This window comes from Amia ocellicauda, chromosome 10 (assembly GCF_036373705.1).
Source record: "Amia ocellicauda isolate fAmiCal2 chromosome 10, fAmiCal2.hap1, whole genome shotgun sequence".
NCBI lineage: Eukaryota > Metazoa > Chordata > Actinopteri > Amiiformes > Amiidae > Amia > Amia ocellicauda.
In genome coordinates this window covers 19742129-19763333 of record NC_089859.1, presented here as the reverse complement: position 1 = coordinate 19763333, position 21205 = coordinate 19742129, and the positions used below count along the sequence as shown (strand labels likewise).

The following is a 21205-nucleotide window of genomic DNA, read 5'->3' as shown; positions in this document are numbered from 1 at the left end:
ACAGATATCAAACGATACAGTACAGCTGCGAAGGACATCCCAGGCTGCGAATCGTCTTATGTTTGAAAGAGAAATGTTTTACACAAGCTGCGGTCCTTCAGAGTCAGTCTTGACAATGTAATGGGGCCGGTGTTTTCTGTGCGGGATGCGCAGCCATGTCCGTATGATGTATTAGTCATGTAACACATATGGAAAATGCATTCGGGTCCTCGGGACGTAAATGAACAGCACAGCATGGAGTTTGGTTATACATCTGCGCTGATGTTTGTAAACAGATTTTATTGACGGGGATTGATCCATGACCGAGGTTATCATTGCTTTTGAGGCCACAAGTCCCGGCCTAAGAGCAGCCCTGTGCGTGTCCGCAGCGCTTTATTCTGTGAAGCCGACACTCTCTGTTTTTTAACTGCAGTCTGGTAGTGCTCTTTGTGGGAGGCCAACCTGAATGAAATAATGAAAAGAGTTTATGCAATTTAGATACATTGTGTTTGTTAGCTTTGTTGTTGTTTTTTATATTATAAACACTCTCTCTGGATGGTAGAAGTTCCTGATATTGTATGGATGTGAACAGAAACTTTATTTTTGTTTTTGGAGACTTGATCTGTGGGAAGAAGAGAGATACCCGAATAAGGAGCACATATGCACACAGAGAGACACGCTGAAGTGCTGGTCCTCATTCTCAGGTCTTAATGAGATCCCACTCCCCGGCGTTAAACAGCTGGGTTTTGACACCACAGTGTCTGACAAGCTTGGCTGTGTCTCTAGGCCACGCTGCACTGCGGTTCCTCTAAGTGATTCTCCAGCGCTGGGCCGTATGGATTCCTGCTGGCCCTTTACTAGTCATAAAAATAACATTTCCGGGTTTGAACAAATAAATAAATACTTGGCTTCCTGCTTCACTTGTATAAAATGTACAACTGAGCCCCAACCGATGGTGCGGTCGAGAGTGAAGAGTGGATTAAAGTAGTTCTGACCTCAATCGGTTACCCTCGCCTGTTCTGTGGGCTGTGTACTGTATAGATCCTGTAATATTCAGTATATATGTGTGCTGTTTTGCTCAGATAACATACAAACAGTGCTGGATAGCTGTGAGGGTTCAGACGTGATTTCCTTCTCTAGCAGTTTGACCCAGCAATGTGAATTTCATTTCCTTCATGTTTTTGTCATTATTTCAGATCTGACTCTACAATGTGTGTAGCAGATGACTGCTGATATTTATCTCCCGGTGAAAAGTGACTGCAGTCTGTAGTGTTGCTGGAATAATAATAACAACAATAGTAATAATAATGATAATAATAATAATAGTAATAATAATAATAATAATAATAAACTTTGGGAGGAGTAGAACTACATGAAGTAACGCATGAGAAAGACCTAGGAGTCTACGTGGACTCCTCACTTTCTCCATCTAAACAATGTGGGGAAGCAATAAAAAAGGCAAACAGCATGTTGTCAAAAGTGTAGAATTGAGAACAAGGGCAGTGATGTTCAGACTGTACAATGCACTAGTTAGAGCTCATCTGGATACTGTGGACAGTTCTGGGCTCCACACTTCAAGAAAGATATCGCTGCTCTAGAGGCAGTTCAGAGGAGAGCAACCAGACTTATTCCAGGTCTGAAGGGAACGTCCTACTGAGAGACTGAGGAACTGAACCTTTTCACCCTGGAACAGAGGAGACTACGTGGGGACTTGATTCAAGTCTTCAAAATCATGAAGGACATCAACCACATCAAACCAGAGGAGCTTTTCCAGATCAGCAGGGACACACGCACCCGGGGACACAAATGGAAATTGGGCTTCAAGGCATTCAAGACAGAAAACAGGAGACACTTCTTCACACAGAGAGGCGTCACAATCTGAACAAACTCCCCAGCGATGTGGCTGAAGAGACAATTTAAAAATAGACTGGATAGGATCCTTGGATCACTTAGTTATTAATCAACACCAAACGAGCACGATGGGGTGAATGGCCTCCTCTCGATTGGACACTTTCTTATGTTCTTATGTTCTAATACTAATAACAATAATAATAGTAATAATAATAATAATTCTCCAACTCCAAACAAGGTTATTGACATGTACCCCCCCTAGACCCAACACTAACCCAGGCGGTCTTGCCAGCCCGTTCTCAATGCTCACGGCAGCGTCTCCCTCTCTGTCCCACAGGACAGGTCATCACCACCGGCGTCGCCGAGATCCTCAATGGCTACTCCGTCAAAAACCTGCTGCCGGAGGTGAAGGGGCAGAAGCAGTCGCACGCCGCCTCCGACGCCTACGACGACAGCTACCTGGGTGAGCCGCTAGTTTTTATTTTTGTCAATTCAGAACCATTTCTGAGTCATACAACTTTTGGGACCCGTTGTCATGATGTGAGTGTGTTTCTGCAGGCTACTCGGTGGCGGTGGGAGAATTCACCGGAGATTCAGAGCAAGGTGAGTTTTCTTAGACGGACGTTTCGGTGCCGAGGTCTGTTTGTGTCGAATCTCACGCTCGTTTGTGTGTGTGTGGAGGCCGTTGTGAGTCTGACCACCACGGCAGTGCCGGGTAGTTTGCCCCAACTCTGCCCGGTGCTTGGACGTGGCTTTTATCTTCATTCCTGAGTAGTGGCACAGTGTGTGGAAATGGTGAGCAAAAACCGAGCTTTATTTCCCGAGGGTCTGGAAGAACTTCTTCCAGACCCTCGGGATCCATTTGTAAACGCTCGGCAGAACCGTTGCACGGCCTGGCAAAGCCGCTGTGGTGCGCTGTGTCTCTGGAAGGTCAGGAGGTTTTAATTTGGATCTCAGTGCACCTTCATGTTCTCTATTTCAGCTTTCATAAGACTGTGGTCTCTGAATTGTTCATAAAAGAGCTATCCTTCGGTTTGACACATGTGACGCATGAATGACTGCCGTGTGCTGTTTGTGCTGCTGTGTGCTGCTGTGGGGGAGGCAGTGGAAGTGCTTGATTGTCAGTTTGGATATACAGCTGTGAGCATATATCGCCGGCAAACGAGACGCACTGTCGGCATTAGCCAAGATCCGACCAAATAAACACGGCTGTTTACAGAGACTGATGCGCTGTTGGTGTCATCAGCACTGGCGTGTTTGTGAGTGTTAGAGTGTTGTTTTTGACAATAGTGGCTAATTCCCTCTTCTTCCGTGTTTGTTATTTGTGTAAAGAGCTGATCGCCGGTGTGCCGAGAGGAGCGCAGAACTTCGGATACGTGAGTCCACTTTCCTTTCTCACTTCCCCCAAAGAGGAAGAGAAAACAATTTGTTTGTTAGTCTTTATTTCCCTGCTGTCATGTTGCTCATAGAAGCCAGATTACGATCTCCTCCTTTTACTCTTGTAACCGAGGGAATTGGCTTAATGTATGTGTTTCTGCGGGGGGGAGAGTGGGGTCTCATCTCGCAGCGTCCCAGGGGACTTTGAGAGAGTCCTGTTAATGATGTCGTTTCCTGCTGCCTGAGGAGGGTGTTGACCCTACACTCCTCCATTAACGCAGCCCCCAGAGAACAGGGTGCGTCAGGGAGGTCACCTGACCAGGCGGGCACGCTCTGACACAGTCACTGTGTCTGTGTATGTCTGTGTGCATGTGTGTGTGTGTGTGTGTGTGTGTGTGTTTGTGTGTGTATCTCTGTGTCTGTGCGTGTGTGTGTGTGTGTGTGTGTGTGTGTGTGTGTGTATCTCTGTGTCTGTGTGTGTGTGCATGTCTGTGTGTGCAAGAGGGAAGTATTTCTCCTTTTGAGGAATCCCTCTGTGACGCTCTCCTCTGAACCCCCATATGGTTATTGTATCAGGTCTCATTACCTTCTATTTGATATTCATATAATTAATAATAATAATTGGTTCCCCGTGCTGGGAGTGAGGCCGGTCCTGTGCAGCCGGTCCCAGAGAGGACACCAGGGACAGAGAGACAGGCTGAGTGAAACAGTGTCTGTTCCCAGTGTGCTGTTCCTGAGCGCTGTGTTTCTCATTCCAGGTGGCCGTGATCAATTCAACAGACTTATCCTTCATTCAGAATTTCACTGGCGAACAGGTATTGTGTTTCCAGCTCCCAAATACATTGATATCTCTGAGCCCCTGTCATCAATTTTATATATTGATATATATTTCTGTATTCATCAGATGGCTTCGTACTTTGGCTACACGGTGGCTGTGTCAGACCTGAATGGCGACGGGTGAGCGACTGTTTATCTGTGATCTTGACTGTAATTAGGCAGACCTCTCTCTCTCCCTGAACACATAGGACACGAGAACACGCATGTTCAGTTTCATTTCTGTACTCAACTCTCTAACAAACCACTGTTCCCTTTTTTCTCTGTGGGAGTGTCCACTGGTGATCAGTTATAGTCCCGCACTACTGGCTGAGGTCTGTGACTGAGCTAAATCATGCCAAGGCAGTTTTCGAATTATTTGAATTGAGCTTCAAAAATAATTCAGCTTTAGAGAGAGTCCTGTGGAAGTGCATGGCCTGCTCTTCAGAAAATACTTTCAGACCATTTGCAAATGTGTATGTATTTGTGTCAGGGTTTCCTGCAGGTTAAAGTGATATTCGTGCAGATTGTTTTACGGCTGCTGCTTTGTGACCCACTGACCCGCGAAGTGCAGGAGACTGAGACAGGTCACGGGGTTGAACAGGCCCGGCTCTGAAGCACGGTAGCATGGACCTCCTAAGACAGTCAGATCTCCTTCTCGCCTGACTGCACTGGCAGGATGAGCCGGTCTTCTGAGTCCCTCATGTCCAGCTGTTTGCAAATCCATTTTCAAGACCCGCAGCCGACAGAGAGAGAGGCTTGGCTCCGACTCTAGGAAAATACTCTTCCCTGTCCAGCTGCAGTTATGTGGAAGCCCTGTACATTAAACGGATCATTCATTAGCAGCCAAGATGAAGAATCCTTGTTAAACTGGGATCGCAGGGCCGTGGGGGCAGATGTATCTTAGAAAAACAAGCAACACACAGAAATGTGTTTCAAACTCTGTAATCTCAGCCCTAGCTAACAGCAAACAGTTCTTCTCAGACTCAGGCACTTATTCACTGAGTCTTAAATTGACATTTTATGCTTTTTAATGTCCTGAGTGAGAGATTGTGAAAGCACTCTGTGGCCTTGGATACGGAGAAAAGCACAGAATAAGACTGAATGGTTACGGAAAGCACTGGCACGCAGAATAAGCCCACAGACACGCTGAGATAAGTCCTCTGTGTGGGTCGCATTCAGAGCAGCTGCTCCATCAGCGGACGGGGTTCCTGTCCTCAACACTGGCGAGGATTGTCACTCGGCTCTTGTGTGGTCAGACGCTTGTCACTCTGAGGGGCACTGATTTATTTTGGGGTCTGTAATTCCCATAATTGCCCTTTTTGTCTCCCGTCTTTTAAGCAATGGGAATTCCGTTCGGTAGCCATGTGGGCGCCCGTCCTCTGTTTGAAGTGTCACGACCGCAGCCGGGCTAATGCTAACGAGGGAACTGAGCCGGATAAAAAAAGACGGAATGATTGTCGCAGCTCTTCTGTTGTTGTTGCTGACAAGGCATGCCCCACCGCCCCCCCCACTCGGCCCCTCTCTCTGTTGTCGAACTTGTAATCGGACCCCCGAGACGGAGATGGATCAGACACCCAGACTGTGCCGAGGACGGCTCTGTTGTGGTGGCATGGCATTGGGCAAAGTGACGCAGCAGAAGAGATTTTCACTCTGTTCCTGATTAGTCTTCCTCGAGGACAGCACTGTGGTCGGCCCCGTCTGGCGGTGCCTTCCCTCGTGACAGGACTTCCTTAAAATCTATGCTTCAGTGTCGCCTAAGGACGGTGTGGGGTGTCAGTACATACCCCTCAAGTGGGAGGAAGAGGAAAACTCTGTCAGGTGACTTTAGAAATGGTTTCTTTGATAGACCGTCAGTAATCTCATATCCTTCAATCTCCTGCTCTCTGGGTGCTAAAACAGATATAGAGAGGTTACCTACGCTTGGCATTCACTGCGGGGGTCGGGTTCAGAAGTCAGAATTAATTGTTTGGTTGTGTGGTCATGCAGGCTGGACGACGTGCTGGTCGGGGCCCCCCTCTACATGGATCGCGAGTTCGAGAGCAAGCCGAAGGAGGTGGGCCGGGTCTACATCTACCTGCAGGAGGAGGAGCTGACCTTCGCCGACACCATTGTACTCTCGGGGACAGAAGTGTTCGGACGCTTTGGCAGCTCCATCGCCTCCTTGGGGGACCTCAACCAGGACGGCTTTAACGGTAGGGCTTGTGTCCGCGCTGTCGGCCTATCTCTGTCCGTCTGTCCATCTATCCATCTGTCTGTCTGTCACTGTCCATGTGTCTGTCCATCTGCTGGCTGGTTGGTTGGTTGATCTGTCACAACATGAGTTAAACCATCCCTCAGGGACTGGGATAGAGAGATAGACATTTATTGTACTCACCGCACACAGCTCTCCCTTCCCTTGAACATCACGCGGGCCAAGCAATGTCATCCCCGGATTTGAAGGAAGGAATAAATCAAAGGCATGCATTTAAAGCAGGATATACAGTAATAGATTTTTTTCCTTGTGTTCCCGTTTAATATTTCCGGTGAGATAACGAAGCACTCAGGCATCGCGTGTCTGATGTGCCGCGATGATCACTGGGACGCGCCCCGGCCAGCTGACATACGGGAGCCACATTGTGCTGCTCCATCACGTTTTACAAACCCAGATGTGTCCCTGGTTGAGACCGCCGTACTCCAAGCTGCGCGGACCCTCGTGAGTACAGAGCCTACAGTGCAGGGAAGAGAAGTTTAAGGCTTAAGACATGTAGTGTGGAGAACCAGAGAGGAACCGCCAAATCACCACTGTGGCATGCTATGAATAGGTGACCTACTGCTTTCTGTCAGTAAGTTGTCATGAAACTGCGCTGTTTGAGGGGACGGTGAGTCAAGTGATGTTTCCTGTCACAGACCGCGGGCTGCCGAGAGACAGTTGTGACCCGTAATTAGTGGTGATCCAGCGACCGGCATTTTGACAGCCAGAGTTCAGCATGTCTGTCAAGTCATGTGGGCCCGAGGACACGAGGGACGGGGAAAGACTCGCCGGAGCGTTGAAAGGAGAAGACCCGTGCCGGGGAGCCGGGCATGTGGGGAGTGACCCGCCTGATAAAAGCACCGCACATGAGGAAACACAGAACCACCGCTCGGCCGGCCGCTGGGTCTGGTTTCTTTCGCTGATTAAGCCGGCCCGGCTTACCATGCAGACCGACTCGTCAAGGTTTCAGCGCCTGACTCTGGATCCCGTGGAGGAAGCAGGTGTGGAGAGCGTGCAGCCCACCCAGAGACAAACTGTGGAGAAACTAATTCCTGTATCCTCTCAGCGGCTGAAGGACGAGCCCTCCTCACATTGTTACCTCTCCCCCTCCGTCTGCTAGTGACTCTAAATCCCAACCCGAAGCCGAGATTGAGTGGAAGATGGTGATAAATCTGCGGCCCACGCCCGAGCACTACTGTGTGCTGGAATGGCTTCAGTGGAGATTAAAGTGAATCAACGTGCTAATCAGGACCACTGCCAGGACCGGTTCCACTAGACCCCCCCCACCGCCATGACTCGCCAAACCAAACGTTGCAGAATTAATCATTAGTCTTATTCAGCAGATGATGTCAACCTTTTGGAGCAGTTTTAATGTGCACATGCTGGGTTAATCACTACTCCTCTTATGCATGTCTACCTTGGTAGGTTTAGCAAAGGATATTTGCAATTTGAACATGGCTTTACCACAGTGTCACAGTTTCACTCAAACCAGCCTTCATTGTACTTCACTGCATCGTACCATGCCTAAATCATGGAGCACCTACAGTAAACCTATTTTAGAAACATTTATCATGGTTTATCATGGTTTTCCCAGAGACCGGTTTGGTAAAGCACCGTGGAAACATAGGAAACCTCCACAAAACCATGATAACCGTGGTGTAACCATGTGGAAAGTGCAAACATCATATGATCAAATTTAGCCAGGTAAACTTGCATATGGGACAGGTCAGACGAGCCCGTCTCTGGGGCTGCGGCTCATCCCTGCACAGAGCCAGTCTCCAGTTGGGTCGCGGGTGAGCTGGCATCAGCTGCCTGTTCGGCCCATGTTCACGGGCCAGATTCCCGAATTCCTGGCCGCTCCCTTTGTGTGGAATCTGCCCAAGATCTGAGCTGTGCTGGGAACCAGGCTGAGCATCAGAACCACACAGGCCTGTCTAATACAGACCCCCCAGCGAGAATAATAATAATAATAATAACAATAACCATAATGATGATGATGAAAACGTCCATTGTGAAATAGATGGCAGAGGAAGCTGCTGCCAGTATGTAGTGGTGAATATTTCACCATAATCAGCAGAGTTATTTGTGTAGTAGCTCACGTGCCGCGTGTTTCACAGCACTTTGTGTGGTTAATAGAGAACACATTTACACACGTCCCAGAGGAAGACCATGTGTTGAGAAATATGCGTTTAAAAGCTCTCAGGCAGTCAGGCATGGCGTACTTGTTGCAGTCCCACCGTTTGGCGAACGAGGCCAGGAGCCACACAGAGACAGCAAGGGGGAAAGTGAGCGGTGTGAGAAGGTCCCACAGCGCAGGTATCAGGGTCTTTCTCTGAGACTAGAGCTAGACTTGTTAGATCCTTAAAAATGTAAACCCAAACCCTTGTCTCCCTTAGGAATCTTGCAGGGCTGGCCAGTAACACCAACAGATAGTGTTTAACAGAAACTGAATTCCCCTTGATTTTATTTACAAATTACAAGCTTTCCATTAAAACATTAAATTACCCCTTTAAGTCAGAAATCCGATGCCAGTAATACATGTTTTGCAGTGCAATAATGTCAGGAGATGATTGCAAATTAACATAACACAAATGAGGAAGAGCTGAAGTGCAACCGAAGCACAACATTTGTGGAACACAAATGGGTTTTTCCAGAGGAGTATAATTTACTATAAACGCATCACACGGGATCACATTTTTCCTCAGACTCCCCTGCGCTCTGCTGGCTGTGCTGTCAGCAATGTCAGCGCCTGTTGCAGTTGATGAATTTCGTGTTTTCTCTCCTCTCGCCCCTCTCAGACATCGCGGTGGGGGCGCCATTCGCCGGTGAGGAGCGCCGAGGCCGGGTGCTGATCTACAACGGGCACAGTGGCGGCCTGAGGCTGCAGCCCTCGCAGGTCCTGGAGGGGTCCTGGGCCTCGCAGACACTGCCGGCTGGGTTCGGCTTCGCCCTGCGGGGAGACTCAGACCTGGACAAGAACCAATATCCAGGTGAGTGGCACCGTCGACAGGAACAGGAACGCTCTCTGGAAAATGCATTACTGGGGGCCTCAGCTGTCGACGGCCGCAGGTCAAGCCCGAGGCCGCTGTACTGTAGGTAGCAAAATAAATCACCGTCTGTTCGAAACACAGCACACGAGTATTAGTGACTTCTCTCCATCATTGGACTTTCTACCCAGAAATAAAAAAGTATTTCAGCTGCAGCTGCACTAACTCACACAAGATGTGCTTCAGTTGTGTGTTTGCCACACAGCGGCATCTTCAAAGAGTTATTTCTTTCAGTGTTTCACAAGAACTATGTTTTATTCTTCTGGAAAGAGGAGCAGCTTACAAAACTGTTTCATTAGAAACACACAGGACTCGGTGGAGAAGAATGTGATGTTCTAGATGTACAAGTACCTTCAAAACAAGAATCCTTGCTTAATATATACACATATAGACACACATATATAAATATTTAATGATTTCGTGGTGTTGTTGCACACAGTCTGAGGTTGCTGTGTTTGTGAGGAGAAGCGTCCCCTGGTGAGGAATGTTTCTGCAGTGTGTCTCCTGCCTGCGCCGTGCCCCTCTCCCGCCAGCGCACTCTCTCTCTCTCTCTCTCACTCCGTTTATTTATGGAGCACAGTTCTACTGGACCATCCTAGCTGGGCATCCCCGGGGGATCCTAATTGCTTTTCCATGCATTTCTTCAATCAGCATTTGTTCACAGGAAATGATAACATCACAAGGATTTTGGGAGGACCCACCATGTGTGTCATTACTAAAATGTCCGCCCCCCCATCCCACCCAGCCCCCACTGCACTGTGCGAATGTACAGCAGGAAACCCAGCGATATCAGATCGACAGATCGAGAGACGGTCTGTTTCTTTACATCGGTGGAATGTGAAAGGTCTTCGGGTCGTGTGGATATCTGGCTCTGCTCCCCCAGCTGTGTCAGGGCCGTGCGTGTCCGGTACCTCCTGGTTGACAGGAGATGATGGGGCACTCGCTGGAACCACACAGGGTGGACAGGGACCTCTGTTGTGCTGTTGCCCGGCGATGAGCCGGTCTGACTCCAGAACCGCTGCCGTGTAAAAGGAGAGAACACTTTTACATGACCCGAGCTCCCAAATCACTGCGAACATCTGCTTTTCTGCTTACGGGCTCGCAGCTACCGATCAGGTTTTACTAGCAGAGACCTCAGCTCTGTCACATTCAGAAAGGAAAGAAAGAAAAAACAAATTAAAGAAAGGAAAAACCTCTGGGTAGTGGCAGCTCTTAGTGTCAAGACACAATCTTGCAATAACATAACAAGGAGCTGTCTGTAGGAATTAACAACTCCGTCTGTGTTGCTGCGCAGTTCTCCCACAATGCACTGCTCCCCTTGGCTGATGTCAGAGTCTGCCTTGGCAGCCGTTTGGTAGAAACACTTCAGTCGGATCCCAGGGTTACAAACTCATCCCAAACTTGAATGATTTATGGATATTGTTTAGTTTTATTCGCCTGTTAACATGTAACATATTCTAACTGATGGAAAATACTGAAACATATGCAGCTGAAAGTGCATTAAAAAATAGTCATGATAAATCTCTCCTTATTTATTATTTTCTTTATCCTAAATGACACTTAAATTCCCTTAAATTCAAAGAGCCTTTAAATTATTTTTGCGGGAAAGCTGCCTGCTCAAACTGTGTTTAATACAGGTGCTCATTTTCAGTTTTTTTCTTTTTAAATTAAATAATAACCGAGGTTCTTATTCAGGAAATGGTGTTTCTCGTGAATGCGACGTGCCACACTCCCCGTCTCCAGAGCCAGGAACTCGCTTATTACTGGAAACCAGATCAGAAGCCACCACTTCATAAATCTCCTTAATGTGTTCCTCAACGGATGGTTAGGAAAATGGTGGCGTTGCGGCAGGGATGTGAGAAACCGGTCGTATGTTATAAAGTAGAGTAGATGCAGGCTTCTTGGAGGGGTCTGTGAAGTCGGTTTAGGATCGTGGGTGGCACTGATCAAAGCGGTCTGAGATAAGAACCAGTTTTCTTTCCCTATTTTTCTGTCAAGCCTTAACAAGCATTTAATAACGGCTCTCAAAGGCCAGCACGTCTTTGATGGTTCACATAAACGCGAGAGCGCTTTTCCAGCTGGCAAATTGTCACGACGCGACTGAAATGACCAGAACTTTAAGAGTATCAGTGATCTGTGCTGACAATCTGTTACGTATGCATGTACATTGGGAATATATAATTGTATATTGTTTATATATGTGACTGTATATTCTGTGATTCGCTAAGGTTTTAGATAGTCAATCCAAGGATGGGGCTGACATTTAGTTAAGTGTAACATTAAGGGTAGATGGGTTTTAATGAGTAGCATTAGTTCCGGGGCCGAGGTGTGCGGCTGTGGTGTAGGATTACGTCTCGGGTTGGTGTGAGGAAAAGGGTTGAGAATACGTTTAAGGACCCGGGTATGACTGGAATTATGGATAAGGATATTAATTTAGGAATGTAAGATCATACGAATGACAAATGAGAGGAGGCCTCAGAGCCCCGGGCCCCTCTAGCTCCTTTGGATAGATGCTAATGACTGAGCCTTTCCTGGGAGGATCCCAATGTGTGCTGCAGCGCTGTGACTGGAGATCTCGCTCCCACAGCCCCATTGACACACCAGGACTCGGCCGACTCAAACAAGGCCTGTCGAGCAACCACTTGACGTGGAGAGCAGCCGTTCACCTAGCACAGGTCACACCTATCTAATAGAGCACCCCGTGTGTTTAATCGACCTGTGCTTTGGATCGCACCAAGGAACACATCCAATTGTGAACACCACGCTACATTGTCATTAACGAGAGGACAAGTCCAAGTGTGCAAGCCCCGGGTACAGTGAGCACAGACATCCCGGAGAGGTTTGCGAGGGTTGAATTGGTCCAAACAGGTGAAGAAATGGTGACTGAGACAATGTGTCTTTGTTTACGAGTTCACAAGGCTGTCAGTTCTCCCTCAGGTCTCCGAGCATCAGCCTGGCCAGAAACTGTGCAGGGAGTATCCTCCCGACCAAGCGCTTCAGCAGACCTGTTTATTGAAAAGCGAGGCACTGGACTGCAGCCTCTTCCTTCCTCCAAACGCGCTTCTCTCTTTCTCACTTTGCAGGATTCTTGTTATAAGAACCCACAGGGATTCATCCCGAGTATTCAGGTTTCGCAGCAGATCACTCTCGTGCCAGTCAGAGCGAGTCACAGATGGTAGAACCAGATGTGACTCTCGGAGCTGAAACGATGCTGCCCTTATCTTGGAAAGAGTGAGAAGAGCTTGACCTCCTCTGTGCTGCGGAGAGGTGGCCATTCCATACTTGAGAGACCCTGCTCAACCATCTTCGGGGTCACAGATTCTTGGTAGCCATTAACCGGCACCACCATTAAAAAAAAAACATACTATAATCACAACAAATAATCATCACAAAACATGACACATCACAGGAAGAGCAACTGACCTCAACACAGCGTTCGTCCCAGACAACAGTCCGGAAAGTGCAGTAAAGCACAATATCTCTGACCTTAAACATGGAATTTTTCTGCCACTTTCCATCCGTCAGCGAGGCCGATAGCCACCGATACTATTATCATACTCCTACGGCATGAAAAAAACAATAATCTGCTGGCTGAGGCAGGGGCTGCGGTGTCTTTTTCCAGATGACTTGGATATCTGTGATGCCATTGATGGATTAAACAGCAGTTGCTTTTACTGCACAGAGACCTAAACCTTTGGACTACATTTACAATAATTACTTGATGGAATTTTCTCTTTTGCGCAATGATGAATAACCAGTCATTAAATCGCAATAGTTGAAAATGTCAGCAGGTTTGATGTGCTGCTCAGAGACAGATCAATTTATTGATGTTTAGCATTCATACTGGGCAAATTTAAGAGCAAATTAAACCATATTGGATTATGTAAATGTATATTTAGTGCATCATGCAACAGAACACATTAAGGAGGTCCCTAGTGACAGAAACTATGAGACGTAGATCTTTATACGTGTGGAAATGAAGTTGAAGTAGAAGAAGCAAGTTCTTGTGCCACCAGCTCTGGGCGATGCAGAGACGTCTTGCCCAATAGTGGCACTGAACTATCCGCGCTGGTTAATGTGAACCTCTAAATTCTGAGAGCAAACAGGATATTGTTTATAATACAGAGCTATGCCATTCAGGCTTATGCAAAATCACAAAAATGCGAAAAAGGCTGTATTTGATGAAAATTGGTTGAGACCTCTAAATGATTTCCAGCTGTGTCTCTCTTTGAAGCTGAAGCAGTGTGCTCTCCCTCTCTCTCTCTCTCCCTCTCTCCCCCTCTCATCCTCTCTCTCTCTCTCTCTCTCTCTCTCTCTCTCTGACAGATTTGATTGTTGGAGCCTTCGGTGCTGGGAAGGTGGTTGTGTACAGGTAGGACATCTCGATAAACCTGCGAGTCACCGGTGAACTAGAGCTCCTGGATCTGAATAGCTGCAGAGAAAAGCAGTGTGTTGTTGTTGTTCTGTCTGATTGTGACACAGTGAAGGAACATGCTTTCAATAGCAGACATACTCGACTCATTAGGCTGATTGCCACAATATTTTAACAGTTTGCAGAATTGGGGTGAACTCTCTGGCTTTTCAGTTTTCTGGGAAGTTCTCGGGATGAAGGAATCTCGAAAATGAAAGGCGTATTTGTGCATTAGTAGCTCTCCACTTGATTGGCTCTCAAGCCCAATCGCATTCGCAGCCTTGGCGCATGTGAGGGTTGTTGACTGAAGGTGCATGTTTGTGTTTTTGAAGACACAGGAAGAAGGTGACTTTCACTTTCAGTCAGTAAGGGACTCTACCTGTAACACTCAACACATTACGGCACGCCCCGAATGTCCGCTGCTTTCGACAAGACTATTCATTCAGTATTCAAAATTAGTCTTTGAGGAATCTGCCCAATTAATTAAAACTCCTGCTACTACTAATGAAGACAATAATAACACCAACAAAGGGACTGTATACAATCCCTCAATCTCGACACCAGTGCTCGATTTCCTGTCTAACTATTCATATTCTACCGATTGGATTGTATTTTCAATTGAAGCTTGTTCTCAGCCACCCAGCAAAGTGCAACACTTTATAACAGATGTCATCCACCAACACGGTGCTACACGACACATGTATGAGCCTGCGTGTGCTGACGCTGTGTTTTGTGCATTTGTTTCCTGTCACAGAGCCCGTCCTGTGGTGACCGTGGACGCCCAGCTCCTGCTCAACCCCATGATTCTCAACCCCGAGAATAAAACCTGCCGGCTGCACGACACCGACACCATGGCGGCCTGGTAAGGAGGGATGCCCTTCCAGGTGCCAGGCTGTGGTCCTGAGTTTGTGTTGAGTGCAGGGTTAGGACCTGGACATCTTGCTCAAATGTCCTTTCCTTGGGGATCCCAGGGGCTTTCCTTTACATCGCTGTTTGTGGTTCAGCACCTTTTGGCTAATTGATTAGGTTAAAATTATTCAGGCTCAGCACTTTGGGCACGGTACCTTGCTGTTAACGTGGCAAGTTGAGGAAATGTCCGAAGATTGACGCCAGTGGTTTGGGATTCCTTCAGGGATGCTCTCCGCGCACGCAGGACACAGCCGATTGAGAGTGTGCAACAGGCCCAAAACCTGCCGAGTCCCCGGGAGAGCAGTGCCGCAGCTCCCAGCCATCTGTGCCACGTGTGTGGCTGCCGGCGGGGGCTGGCTCAGCGGGGGGGCAGCAACATGATTCGGAGCCGGGCTTTGTGTTAAAAGCTGTTAAAGAGGGGCTTTGAATGTATTCTTTATTTTACTGGTGTTTTTCTTTCATAGTGACCACAAAATATGTTTTAGAAAGGGAACTGAGAATATCTGAGCTCTTGTATTTATGTGTTTATTTGATAGTTTTTGTGTTGCGTGATTCGTAGTGCGCAGTGTTGAGAGGATCGATTTGACAGTAGCTGTGTGTTGAAGCTGCCGTAGACTGGGAGCCGACCCAGTCTGCCACTACATTCCCACAGGCGTCGAGTTCAGCGCAGCACTGTCCACTTTAAAGTATCGAGACACGCAGGGAGACCTCTGGGTCTGTGGACGCCCAGCAGTGGTGTAGTGGGAATGGATGTGGGAGCCGGGGTTGGCCACGGCGTGTTTTGTGTTTTGTTCAGTGAGCCTCACAGACTTGGCAACATGAAATGCAGGAGTTTCAGGCCTAGTGACATAAAGTCTCTTTACATTGGAATTATATGTCAGAGAAAAATCTGCTTTATATCATTCAAGACATTGACCCCAGTGAACACCAAAGTGGGGCTGTTGGAGATATTCAAACATGCCACACATCCAAAGGTTTTAACGGTAGATATAATGTTTAGGTGGGTCTGGTCTTTGCAGTAGTGTCTCTGAGAGGAGGGCTAAGAAATGTTCCTAGTGGGGAACCGGTGGTCTATGCAGGATTTGTGACTTGTGATTTGTGTAAAATGGCTTTGCACCAGCTCGTCCTCCGGGAACCCAGAAATAAATGCTCCTTAATAGTCCCCTGAGTGTGTCCCAGAAGTATTTTTTTTTGTGGTAATTGTACATGGCAAAAAGGTTACCCAATAGGAAGAGCTTGACTGAGGTCAGGGCACATGTCAGCCCCGCAGCCAGGAGACACGTTAATCGCATCAGGCAGGGCAAAATGGTTCCTCATGATCGCACAACAGAGCAGTATTTCACATCATAACACCCTCAAAGAGACATGCATTTCCTCTCTTTAAATATTCATACCAACTCAACCATACCAACTAAAAAGTTCAGTGTGTGTGTGTGTGTGTGTGTGTCTCTCTGTGTGTGTATGTGAGACAGAGAGAGAGAGTGCGGTCGGTTATAGGAATGTCTCTGGCAGATGAATGTGCTCCGTCTTGTCAGATTTTAACATGACAGCTGGGGCTAATTTAGTCAATGCATTATTGCATCTGTCTGAACTGTCATTGCAGTTATGGATCTATAGGAAAAATGTATCGACGCTACACAAATGCTGGGTCTGAAGAATGAACAGCACTGACATGCCTGGTTAAATTAATGAGCATAACACGCTGGAGCAACGCAAAGGCGTCGGCAGTGTTTGCGTTCAGAGGGCGATGGATTCCTGACCTCGTCCTAGTCGAACAGTAGGAGCCACGAGTCTACACCTATATAGATTGAGAACATTTTAGCGAATCGCTTATTATGCACTGAGATGTTTTGGTGTGATTCAGAGGTCAGGAGTTAACAATGACAGGTTCGCTCAGTCCTGTGCGCAGGGGTCCAGGAATCCCAGAGTAAAGTGATGTCACACCTGAAAGAAATCGTCAACGTTTATAATTCCTAATGGTGCTCTGTGGCAAATATGCATTGTGGATCTCTAGAGTTGTGTAACACAGTTTGGGGGTCTGAGCACCTGCTTCCTATGTGCATCGCGATGCTGATGCTCGGAGGGATCAGGGATTGAGGGCGGCTGGGTGACAGTGAGACAGTGTGAGATCCGTTAGCCCAGGAGAGGGAAGTCCCGCCCGGAGGGAACGGTTTGGCCCGACAGCTGCAGTGGGCGTCTGCGGCAGGAAGTTGATTCACCAGAATGAAATCTAAATTACAACTAAACTGCCCTGGATTCCATTAAGAAACAATTATCTAAAACTTTGTAAATTATTGCATTAAATATTTTGGCTTGAGTGGGTGGAGGTCCGTTTAAAGAAAAACGTTGGAGAATTGCATATCATGTGCTGTTGTCATGATTTGGGTTTTGTTTGTCAGTTGCTGGGTGTTGTTTTTTTGGGTTTGAATTAAAGATGCATTCTCGTAAAGCCATGTACTGCAGTGTGAGAGTCGGTGTTGTTTCGGGGCAGGACTGTTACCGGCTCTAAGGGACGGTGTCTGTCTCCACGGCTCTGGGAATCGAGCAATAGCACATCTGAGGCCAGGGTGGTGTGACGGACCCGGAGGCTGACTGACAGCTCCGTGACCTCTGCACGGGTGACCGGTGTTGTGTTTTTCACGCTGCCCTTGACATCAGCAGCCCGGCCTCCGTGGCTCCAGCTCCCATGCTGTGTACCGCGGTCGCCCTAACTATTGCCACCTGTTCACGAGTCTGACATCCAGGGCTGGCGAGCCTAATGCGCAACATGTGTCCCTCGCGGCCGGGCAGGGCAGGCAGGGCCACTTCTCACTGCAGCAGAGATAAGAGGTCAGGGAGGTCACAGACGAGGGCGGCTGCTTCCCACAGGGGCCGAGTCGAGCGTCTGGTCGCTGCAGCAGCTCGATGCTCCTCGAATCCCGTCCAGCCTCTGAGCTCGGAGGATAGCGAGTTTTTTGTCTCCGCAGCCCGGTGGGGGGTTCGCTCCAGTACCTCCGAGCAATTCCAACTGTTGGGCTGCTTCCCATCTGTAAGCCCATCATCACAAACCACAACACACACAGACACACAAACTTGCACACATGCACACACACATCCATATTGGAATGAAGAACCAAGATTTAAACATCAGTTCATGTTCTGACAGAATTCAAGACTCCAGTTGAAGTGCTGTGATGGGTATAAAGGGCCAGGGATGTTTGTGCTCTGAGGCTGAGCTCTAAAGGGTGTTTTTTGTTGTCTTACAGTCTGACCGTGAGAGTCTGTGCCTCTGTGTCGGGCAACGCCATCCCAGACACCATCGGTAAGCAGCCTGTTTTAATTCCTCTTGTTCTGGACAACAGTGCGCTTCCAAAAATGGAAATCAAGCATCTGTGTGTCAGAGGGCCCAGATAATCAGAACCAGAAGAGCCGGAGTGTGTGGGGTAGATAAATCACTGGCACTTCACAATCTTCACTTCACAAGTGGTTTGAGCTAATAGACATGGAGAGCTGAGACTGACGCTGTTTCTCAAATCAGTTTTTTCTTATAAACTGTTATCATAAATTCAGTTATGAAAATCTGAATTATTAAGCAGTTCTGTGTGTCTGTGTGTAACACTGTGCCCTGCGTCTCCCCAGCGCTGAGCGCAGAGCTGCAGCTGGATTGGCTGAAGCAGAAGGGCGCCGTCAAACGCGTCCTGTTCCTGGAGACCCATCAGCACCAGCACATCGTGAGCTTCACCCTGCAGAGGACCCGGCCCCACCAGTGCCAGAGCCTCGTGGTCTACCTGAAGGTGAGCCGCTCACAGTGCGCTCCGACACTCGGACCCAGAGTGAGTGGGAATCAGACCCACGGAATCACAAGGAGCCACACGCCCCTCATACCATTGTGTTTGCCAGAGGTTTCTCTCTTCTACCAATGGGAGCTTCATGTGACTGGAGGCCGGGGTCAAAGCTTTGTTTTTGTCTTATAACGTTTTCTCTATAACAATTTGAAATGAAAACGCACTAAGAAACTGAACAGCTGAGGCCGAAGACATGGTCATTGAATTGTATTTGTTTACTTATAGTTGTACTTTTCCTCTATGCAATTTCACTAAATGAGTTTTGGGTCTGAGGGCTGTATGCTGCTGTAGAGAACAGCACTTTCTAATCCTTTGCTGAATGTTAATATCTACATGAAATTGTTTATTTGCCAATTTTAAAAAATCCATCCCCGTAGGAAAAGCAATTTTCTTTATTAGCGTATCAGTGGAAGCGATCTGCACGTTACAGCTCAATTCACATCATGTTGGTTTTGCTGTAGTTATGTTCCTGGGGTTATATTCAGTAATACCATCAGCATTGCCGCAGCTATTACTTACATACTTAGAGCAATTGCATATCAGCATTTTTTTCTGTTTAAAAACGTACAAACTTTAAGAATCTAAGCTCCTTAAAAACAGGTTTTGTGTCCCCAGTGCAAGAGTCTTTGTGCAGAACTTGAATCTACCAACACAAGGCAGAGATCCATTATGGCTTGGTAACAAACATCATCTGAAGTAGAAAGCTTTTAGCAGGGGGCACTGCCTGTACATCAATTAAAATATTAAGACCCTGTCTTCATAATCAATAACCAAAACCATTAGAGGAGTATTGGATAAATACCGTAACGAACTAAGAGCTTTTCTGTTGTTAACTAAATTCAGTGGAGTATTTCATGCAGGATGAAGAGTCCCAATAATCGAGAGAGATTTTATTACTAGCAGCCGCAAGGAACAGGTGTCCGAGAGGTGATCTCAAGAACAGTCTCAGAGAAGTTACACGCTTCAGGCACTTTTATGCAGAACAGACAGGAGAAACGGATAACAGGCCCACATGTCTGTCCCGTGATGAGTGGAAGTTCGGTTTCTGCCTGACAGCTGCTCAGAAAGACCCATATATGGTCAAATAAGGGAGAAGTTAAGGCATACGTAATGTTTAATATAAGGGGGGTTTGTATGATGTATCAAGCACAAATCCCTGGTGAAAACTGGTTCTTATCAGACCCTGTTCCTCTGGGTATCAGGGTTGCACTATAGCACAGTACTGCAGCACAGTGAGTCACTGACTTTGTTCACACAGACACACAGGGAGAGAAATGCAGTTCTTCACAGGGGTCCTTGACATTATGAATGTTACTGTGTATCATTGTTGTCTTTGTGCTTTTACTGTAATGCAGGATGAGACAGAGTTTCGGGATAAACTATCTCCTATCAGCATTGCGTTAAACTACAGTCTGGATGAGTCTACTCCGCCCTCGGGGTCGGCGCTGAAGCCCATACTGAACTATTACAGGAAGCCGTCCTTGCAGGAGCAGGTGAGAGAGAGACAGGGTCCTTGCAGCGACTGCAGTGAGGATGATTGTGACGTCTGATTGAGAGGGATGATTGCAAGGGATGATTGTGAATTCTGATTGTGAGGATGATTGCGAGGGATTATTGTGAGGATGATTATGACAATTGATTGTGAGGATGCTTGTGACGGATTATTGTGACGTCTGAATATGACTGTCCTGTGAATACATTGTTAAAGGCATTGAGACTGTGCTGTATCACTCAGGCCTACATTCTCCTGGACTGTGGAGAAGACAATATGTGCATCCCTGATCTCCAGCTGTCTGCCAGAATGTAAGTTATGATTTATTATTATTATTAATATTATTAGTTTATTATTATGCTTTGTTTAATTTTACCGCTTTCACAAAGTGGTTTACCACCTGAGGGAAACTGTTCTGCCTCGTTTTTGAGGCCGAACCCCCAAGCCTTGTTGAAATGTCACTGTGCAGCCCTCTGGAGATGTGTTGCCCAGACATTGCACCTCCGAAGCCCCCCATAGACCCCAAGAATCAGCTCTGATTCACCAGAGACGCACCTGTATCTGACAAGTCTGTGAGTGGCGCAGTGCTGATAAAGCTCTCTTCTGCTTCACAGGGACCGAGAGCAGCTGACTATAGGAGACGACAACCCGCTCATGTTGACCATCAACGCACAGAACCAAGGGGAGGGGGCCTACGAGGCGGAGCTGCACGTCCTCATCCCGCCAGAGGCCGATTACATAGGCATGGAGCGCAGGAGTGAGGTAACCGCACACCGGGGGTCACCGCACTGTGACACCATCAGCACCAGCCAAAAGAGCCACAGTGGTCCAAATTAGTGTTTTACTCCAGAGTAGTGTTGTGGTACTTTCTGCTCATGTGTAAAAAAGTCGGGGGACATATTTTGTGTTTATATTAACAGGGCACATGGGTGGACTGTACTTTTATAACTGGTTTTGCATTGCTGCTAACTGAACTGCAACACAACGGCACAAATTGTTGTGATATCCCGGGCTGCCGGAGGACATGTTGAAGAGCCACAGCTGATCGAGCTCAAACTTTGGGTGACAGTAGCCAAGCGATGAGTCCTGGCTCTACAAAAATAATTCAGTTGCTCTGTGAATGACATTGTTTTCGCGAGACACAACGGCAGCTTGATTAGAGCATTAACTGTGTAGAGAAGCTGTGTGATGTTGCTGTTTGTCCCAGTGTGGCTTCTCACTGTCTGTCCTTAAAACAAATTATGGAAAAATGCCAGAGAACAAGATGTA

At 47.5% G+C, this 21205-nt stretch overlaps 1 protein-coding gene across 1 annotated transcript in view; it reads left to right on the top strand.

Moving 5' to 3' along the window:
• The window catches only part of itga8 (integrin, alpha 8), a 55986-nt gene that overhangs the window by 10006 nt on the left and 24775 nt on the right, over positions 1–21205 (top strand). The window contains exons 7-20 of the mRNA XM_066715431.1: positions 2168–2293; positions 2389–2433; positions 3163–3206; positions 3966–4022; positions 4112–4164; positions 6010–6215; positions 9052–9243; positions 13627–13672; positions 14466–14573; positions 17866–17921; positions 18239–18393; positions 19800–19937; positions 20180–20247; positions 20551–20698. Of these exons, the coding sequence (XP_066571528.1) occupies positions 2168–2293; positions 2389–2433; positions 3163–3206; positions 3966–4022; positions 4112–4164; positions 6010–6215; positions 9052–9243; positions 13627–13672; positions 14466–14573; positions 17866–17921; positions 18239–18393; positions 19800–19937; positions 20180–20247; positions 20551–20698 (1442 nt within the window). The remainder of the gene's footprint in view (positions 1–2167; positions 2294–2388; positions 2434–3162; positions 3207–3965; positions 4023–4111; positions 4165–6009; positions 6216–9051; positions 9244–13626; positions 13673–14465; positions 14574–17865; positions 17922–18238; positions 18394–19799; positions 19938–20179; positions 20248–20550; positions 20699–21205) is intronic.